Source organism: Tarenaya hassleriana, unplaced genomic scaffold, assembly GCF_000463585.1.
Source record: "Tarenaya hassleriana unplaced genomic scaffold, ASM46358v1 Cleome42, whole genome shotgun sequence".
Taxonomy (NCBI): Eukaryota; Viridiplantae; Streptophyta; class Magnoliopsida; order Brassicales; family Cleomaceae; genus Tarenaya; species Tarenaya hassleriana.
In genome coordinates this window covers 946,073-954,103 of record NW_010966986.1, presented here as the reverse complement: position 1 = coordinate 954,103, position 8,031 = coordinate 946,073, and the positions used below count along the sequence as shown (strand labels likewise).

The 8,031-nt window shown below is 29.7% G+C and overlaps 1 protein-coding gene across 1 annotated transcript in view; it reads left to right on the top strand.

Annotated features, from left to right (window-relative positions):
• The first annotated feature begins 6,362 nt into the window (after nt 1-6,362).
• The window catches only part of LOC104825142, a 2,620-nt gene continuing 951 nt past the window's right edge, over nt 6,363-8,031 (top strand). The window contains exons 1-2 of the mRNA XM_010557425.1: nt 6,363-6,647; nt 7,643-8,028. Of these exons, the coding sequence (XP_010555727.1) occupies nt 6,465-6,647; nt 7,643-8,028 (569 nt within the window). The 5' untranslated portion in view covers nt 6,363-6,464. The remainder of the gene's footprint in view (nt 6,648-7,642; nt 8,029-8,031) is intronic.

The window sequence follows — 8,031 nt, the reverse complement described above, 5'->3', positions numbered from 1 at the left end:
TTGGTGTACCGGATTGGGGGGGGGGGGCTCACAACACTTCTTCTGAAGGATCCAGAATATAAAATTATAATATCATATTAGCACAAATTAAAAAAGATTAAATGTTATGTATTTTATAATAAAACGACAATGATGTTTTATTAGTTTAAAGCTATAACTATTCAGATTAAAATATTACATCTTTTATATAATTTATAATTTTTTTAGAAAAATGAAAGCATCAAAATATGTTCATCTTCAATTTTTTTTTTTTACATGAACAAGTATTCCAAATTTAAATAAAGGGGATGGTCCAACTCAACTCATCCTGATATAAGTTTTTTTTTGTCCGGTTCGATCCGACCCATTTTTTGTTGAACCAACAATTATTTAACTCAATCCGACTCGTCTTAAAATACAAGTCAAACGAGTCAATTCGTGTGCAAAATACATAATTAAATTAAAAATACAATTTAAATACTAAAAAATATTATAAAAACATTCAAAAAATTAAAAATAAACTAAACGTATAAAATATTTATTAGAAACAAATATTAAAATTTAAAAATAATTAAAATTTTAAAATATTTTTTTTCTTATGAATCAACTCATGGACTCGCCAAACGAACTCGTGTGACCCGTTTTTCTTTTTTAATTTTTACTTAAATTTTTTGAGGTCGACTAAAAATAATATAAGCAAAACCTCATCCATTTTGATACCTCTGGTCTAGAGAAAAACATTCGATCCGGCCTTCGATTTTTATGATTATAAGCAAATAATCTCATGGTTTTTTCAACCGTACCTTTCCGTAAAAACTAAAAACTCATAACTAGCTTTCTATTAAAAAATAATAATAATATGAAGTATTGGAATTTCTTATATAATAAATGTAAAGGACAACTTCGCTCCAGCTGTTTTTATTTCATTTTGTCCCATCTCTTTCACGGAGTTTACCCATTTATATAAATATCCCCTTTTTATTTTATTTTATCCCCAACATTTTAAATTAAAAAGTCTATAGAATAACATCCCGAATTTGCAAGAAAGCTGTTAAACACCGTGTGAGAATATCATGTTTATAAATATACGTAAAAGCCTTTTTTCTTCCCGAGCATTGTAAAACAAAATTGAATATTTCCGACAAGAACAAACGTCCAATTGGCACTTCGATCGGTCCGGTTGCCTCCTCTCTTGTCCCTTGAGTGGGTTTGAAACTCGGAAATTATTCTTTTGCTCCAATGATACTTAAATTATATAGTGCCTTTCCAAATAATAATAATAATAATAATAAATAATAGTAATAACTAAAATATGGACCAGATCCATTTAACCACCTCATCACACGTCTATTCATATCATGGAACTCATGAAAACCCATTTCACAAGCCTTTTTTTTTTGTAGAGGAAATAATTATTTTTGTATAAAAAAAAAGCAAAACAAATTAGAGATCACTTTGGTTGAATTGTTCAGGATAGGAAAATGTTAGTCCACACGTTTCAATAATCTATCTTGTCAAAACTCTCAAATAAATCTAATTTCGCGAATTCTCATAATATATTGCCATATTTATTCACTTCCATAATTAAGTTTTATGTGAACGTATCAAAGAGATTATTGAACCTCTGGGGAAATAGAATCCGTCCACTTTCGACGACCTTTTTCTCCTTTTTTTTTTTGTTTTCAGTGACCTTTTTGCCTTTTTGCATATTATTATTTTTTGTATTTTTTGTTTTAAATTTTTTCCCAATGGGGGAATGTTAAGGTTATAGTAACACTTTGCCTTTGGTGCAACCCCAAATTCAGCACCTCTCATCATTTTTTCTCTTCAATAGAACCTCTAAATTCTCACACTTGACAAAGTGTTTCGGAAACTTTTAAATGTTCGTTCTTTTCTCTCTTTTTTTGTTCTTATATATATATATATATGTATATACATATGAATGAAACAAGTTGTGAAACCATACATATATATATATATATATATTCCCGCAACTTTTTTGAAAACCGTCATTAGCTTGAAATTCGGTCTATATAACTATAGTTATCATAGACTTTCGATCTATAACTATTTTGAATTAGTTATTGGGTTAGTTAATTCCCTAATTCCGATTAAATTCAAATGTTTTTTTTATAATAATATGGAACGAATCAACCATGGAAAGATCCGCTTCGGATTAAAAGTAATGCAAAAAGCGATGAAATAAAAAGCTTTAGGGTTTTGTTAATTCATGCCTTTGGTTGAAATTCTTTCCTCAGCCAATTAAATACATTTGACCTTTGTAGTCTAAGTACATTGGCTTATAGAAATATTAACAAGGATATATTCCACCAAAGTGGACATTATTGCATGCTTATACCATTTTGGATTCATATATATATATATATATATATAAATATAATAGGTCATTGTGATAATTAGCTTTTGTATTGTTTCTCAATGGATGATTGAATATGTATTTCTAGTTAATATTTAATTGTTTGCATATTTATACTGTGGTACAAGAAATGGTGATAATATTAAATAATATGAAACTTTTATTTTGTCTCGTTAGATTAAATAATGTTCCTCCATAAATTGATACTGTTCCCCTTTCATGCGGTTTGAGAAAGGAATAAAATAAGGTGTAATCAAAGTTGGTTGTCACGCATTCCAGAGGCCAAAATATTAAATATTTTGCAAATAAAAACCACAGCCATCGCCAAAATATTGCAACACACCAGAATTTGAATATATCTTTTTTTAAATAAATAAATCGAATTAAAAGGTGGAATCTCTCCTTCTCTTTCCAGCTAATGATAAGACAGTACAGATACGTAGTACAGATACAACGTACACATATGTATTTTTTCCACCATTAATTAGGGTTTATTATTTGGATTTTTTAAGAGCTTTTAATTAAAAAAATCATTTTTATTTCATTGTTGTGTAATATTCCGGGTTATTTTGGATTCCGTTTGGATCTTATTTTTCTATAAAAAATACTTATTTTTAAATAAAATTTTAAAAACTATTCTTAATTCATTAAATAATTATACTAATCTAAAATCATTTACTACACAATTAGAGATGAATATTTGGATTCTCATACGTTCTGATTTTATTGTTATTTTTATCTGTAGAAACTAAAAATTACACTCATCATTTCTATATCAGTTTTTTTTTCATTTCGTATTCGATTAATTTTGATCCAAATTTAGTTTTTGAAAAAAAATATTTTATTTATTTATTTATTTATTTAATATTATTTTCACATTCGTTTTGAGTTTGATCCCAACTATATTCAGTTGTTTTTATATAAGAACATTGATTAATACGAAGACTATTATATGACAATCTCTTATGATTTTACGTTAGCGAATGAAGAAACAACATTAGTTTCAATATTTATATGATATAGATATGAATGCATGCTGAAAATATTATATTATGTTTATAATGTTTTCATCCAAGTGGTTGTAGATTGTCACATGTAGTTTTCACGATTAACATCATTATGGGGCAAAAGAACAATACGCAATTTGGCACTTATTTTAGGAAATAGACACAAACGAAAACAGTAGTTTTGTCGGATTTCATCTTCAACATATGTTATAATATCATATTGGATTCGAATATATGTATGACAAATATCATAGTTTAACCAATGATACAAAAATTACCTAATCATAACACTGATTGAATACACGATTAATTAATCATGACATGGTTATTATGATTTCTTTTATATTTAAACTCGTGGATCTGGGATGCCCTCAATCTTTCTGCCAAAGGATCTTTCCACCAATGTAACCTATAATCAAAGTTGTCTCAAACAATTTTGGAGTATCGTACGACATAATTTATGATATTAAATTATAATTTATATATTTTTTTAATTTAGTTAAAAATAACTAAAAAATAATTAAAATAAAAAATAACTAACAAATCTATATATTTATAAATTTAATTTAGGATATCAAATTTCTAACTCTATCCTCATATATTGAATTCAAAAGTAAACTTACAATTCAAATAAAAAAGTTATTGGTAATAACATTAAATAACAATTTTATATAACAATAATGAAAGGAAAAATTATAAACTTAAAAATAAATATTCAATACCTGAATAAAATTAATATTTAGATGTCAAATTATATGGAAAGAAAAAACGATTTTAAGAAATCAAATAAAAAAGATTATGATAAATTTTTTAAAACTTTACTTTTAAAATATAAAAAATTAAAATGGTAATAATGTTAGTCAGTATTACTATTCTCTAATTATATTTAAAAAAACTTTAATAATAAATAAATTATATAAAACCAAAATAAATGACAAATCTCTCCAATTGCACATCACGGTTCTGCCTATAATATGATTTAAGATATACAAAAAATTTGAATTGAAGAAATCAAATAAAAAGTTATTGTAACTATATAATTAATTAAAGAAATATCTAAATTACTATAAATCATGATAATTAAATTATATTCAATAAAATTTCTGTTATTCCTCGTAAAAACTATTTTCAAACCATTAAATCGTGCCTTATAAAATATATTTATGTTCCTTACAAGAACTAACTATTCATTGGAAACATAATAGATTCACTATCCGAGGTAATTATGGCGACAATTATCCAGAGTTAAGTAAATAATAATAAATGAACACAAGTTTCACGCGCCTGAAGAGCGCGTGGAATAATCGTAAGGGAGTTGCAGAGATCAGACAGTGTGAGGCCCACATAACGCATGTGCTTAACGCAGTCATCCACTTCAAGTTGCTCCTCTGCTACCGCCGCAATTATACAGTCTAATAATCCTCAAATTAAATAATAATTTAAAATAGATTCACAAAAATCTAACCTAATCAAAGTCAATCCATATATTTTTAATTGTTTTATCACAACTTGGCACTTCTCTTCTATAATATATCCCATATGATTATTACTTTTATTGAATTTGAATTTAGTTTTCCAAATTATATTTTAAAGTACCAAATGGACAAACTAGTCATAACTTTGCATCTTCCACACAAGAAATTATCGATGAATTTTCCTTAAACCATAATTAATGGTAGTTATGTTGAAATCACAGTGTTTTACAAGAAATTTGAACTATTGAATTCCCAAATAAAAATACTTTTATAAAAATCTATATAGTTATCAAAATTATATCTTATAATAACTAAGAGTGTAAAAATATATATAGTATTTCAATATGGTTAGAACTTTATTATTCTAGTATTTATCAAGATTTTAATTTAAAGTTTTTAAGATTCAATGTTATTTTATAACTAATTTAAATTTCAAAAATTTCCTAAATCTTTTTTATAATAAAAATTTTATATAGCTTTTGTAGTTTGCATCTAAATAATTGCATGACTACCTTTTTGAATATAACAAAACTGAAATACCAACAAACCAAATAGATAAAAAAATATATATATTAGAATCCTCCCCATAATAGTTGGTATAGTATGACGCTTTCCCCTAATCATATGATAAAATAAGGTCACCCTTTTCTTTAAAAATGATTCTCAATTAGAAATTAATTTTGTTTTGAAAGGTAACCTATTTGATGCAGGTGATTTGTTTTTTATTTAACTTATATATTACAGAATATGAAAGGAGTGAAGTATAATTTGTCATTTTATCGGAATATTTTTTTTTAACCAAAAGAGTGGGTTATTCAATCTTCTGATTGGTGTAATAACTTACTATCATATAATTTAATTTACAGTGTAGTATATCATATGCTTAATTATTTTAATTAATTTGTCTTCGCATCCTTAAACTAGAAAAAGTATTACAAAAAGATACCCAACAGTTTGTGAATGAGTGGTCTGTAGTTGGATGCAAAGCGCTCAGAAGTTGGTGGTTCTATTTGTGGTTAGGGAGGGATTTTTACGTGGGCTGCCCCAATTCTCTGGGAGATATAGTTGGATTAAAGATCCGGTTAACTTACAGATTATAACAAAAAAAGAATGAGAAAAAGATGAAACGATTAAAACAATAATCATAATTGCAGACATATGAATGGAAGCGAAATAAAAAGAAAAGGAAAAGGGAAAATAATGAAAAACTAGGAAAATAAAGGACATCTGATCTTCACACCCTTGTCATGATTTACCTATTTTATTTATTTGCATCCTGAGATATTTTTCTTATTTTATTGTTTAAAATGCGCTATTGTTATGTCAAGTTAACAACAAAATGCATACCCTAAGATGGGATTACTTTTTAATTTTAATTATATTAGGAAAATATCAACTACATGGAATAATAACAAGGTATATGGTGGGACTACATTTTTTTTCCTTTATGATTTCTTGTCCTTTTTGGGAGTTTATATATTGATAGGGTAGTGTCCTCCAATTATTACACAAATTATCTCCCTCTCTCTCTATTTATATATCAGAAAAGGCAACAAGGGCAAAAGTATCAAGCTTTCCCCTCAGGGTGTGGCTTTGTTTCTCAACTTGCCTCTGTTCTTGGTTTTTATGGTCACTCCCCTCTGCTCAAAACCCATTTCCAGGTTCAGATTGAGAGAGATAGAACGAGGAGGAGGAGGAGGAGAAATGTATACAGAAACTGGGTTGGTTTTCCGATACATGCAGAGTTTTTCTCCTGAAATCCAGCAGTTTGATGAACTCTGCAGATCCCACAAGCTCTCTGATCCGATGGTTTGTTTTCTCCTTCCTTTCCTTAGTGTAAAAATCGTTTCTTTCAATCGTTTTCGTATCATTTCCTATGTGGGTTTCTTTTGTCTTCCCTTGAACCATTTTTTTTCTCGTCTTCTCGCTCTTGCTGGCTTTCGTCTCATGGCCTGCATTTGTTGCTTGAGATTGGTGTTGGATTTTGGTGATTTATATCGATTTTCTGGCTCTGGGTTCTGTTTCTCCGGGTAAATTTTGATGGGTCGGTTCCTGTTCTGAGGGAGATGGAAGCAATTTTGTCAGCTAGTGAAGTGAATTTTCCTGGGAAAATCTGTGATCACTTGTCCGGGTTTCCTCGAGAAATTTTGACCACTTGATGGGATGCGATTTTTTTCCGGCCGCGCTGACCATATGTTTGGCTGCTGAGAAAACAAGTGGAAATTGCGCTTTGGGCAGAGGAAAAGACGGAATCTTTCTTGTGCTACGATTATATTAAAGATCAAACTTTCCCGTGAGAGAAAAAAAAACCCGAATTTTCTCGGCACCCAAACGAGAACTTTTTCCGGCTGAAATAACGGGGAATTCCCATTCTCTTTTTTCTTACAAGCTGGACTGAAACTATAAAGGAGGGTATCTTATACGATTTGACAGTGAACTTATGTGTTTTCAGGAACATAGCTTCCGTGATCTTCAAGACTTCTTCCAATTTTATTTTATTTTTTGCTTGAAGTGGATTGTCGGTTCATAGCCCCTTTTTCACTTCATTCCCACTAGGGCTTTGATAGCGTTAAAAGAGGAAAAAGGTCCCTTTCCTCTTAACTTTTTTAACCTAGCAACAGCTAATTATCTCGATCGGTGAATCTTGATATTGAATATAAACCAAGAAATATGTCCGAAAAGATCTCTGTTCTTGCATAATCGAAGAAAGCCACTCTGTTTTTGCACTGTGATCTTGGCTCTGTGTGTGTGTGTTCCTTCCTCAAGTTGGTTTTGATGTTTCTTCTGATTTGATTTTGATACAGAGTGACTTGGCTCAGGCATCGGACATATCTGAGTACGATCTTGGACTAGAAGGCGACCTGTTCAAAGCCCCGGAACCGATCATCGAGGAACCGGTCTTAGCCGTTGATCCTCTGTCCGAAGCCTTGACGATGATCTCTTGCGGGGAGGACGTTATAACTTCACAAGGGCTTGAACTCGCCGATCTCGGGTCGTTACAGAGCGAGCAACAGCTTCTGGACAATGCCTTCTACGAATGCGAACAAGACCTTATGATGAAATCCGCCATGGATTCTCCACTCTCGGAGGTTTTGGACATCAAGAATATCTCCGTGGTGGCGAAAATCGATGGCAACCAAAACGAGGGTTTGAACAGTAATGCGGTTACCGATTCACCGATACAGAAGAGCGT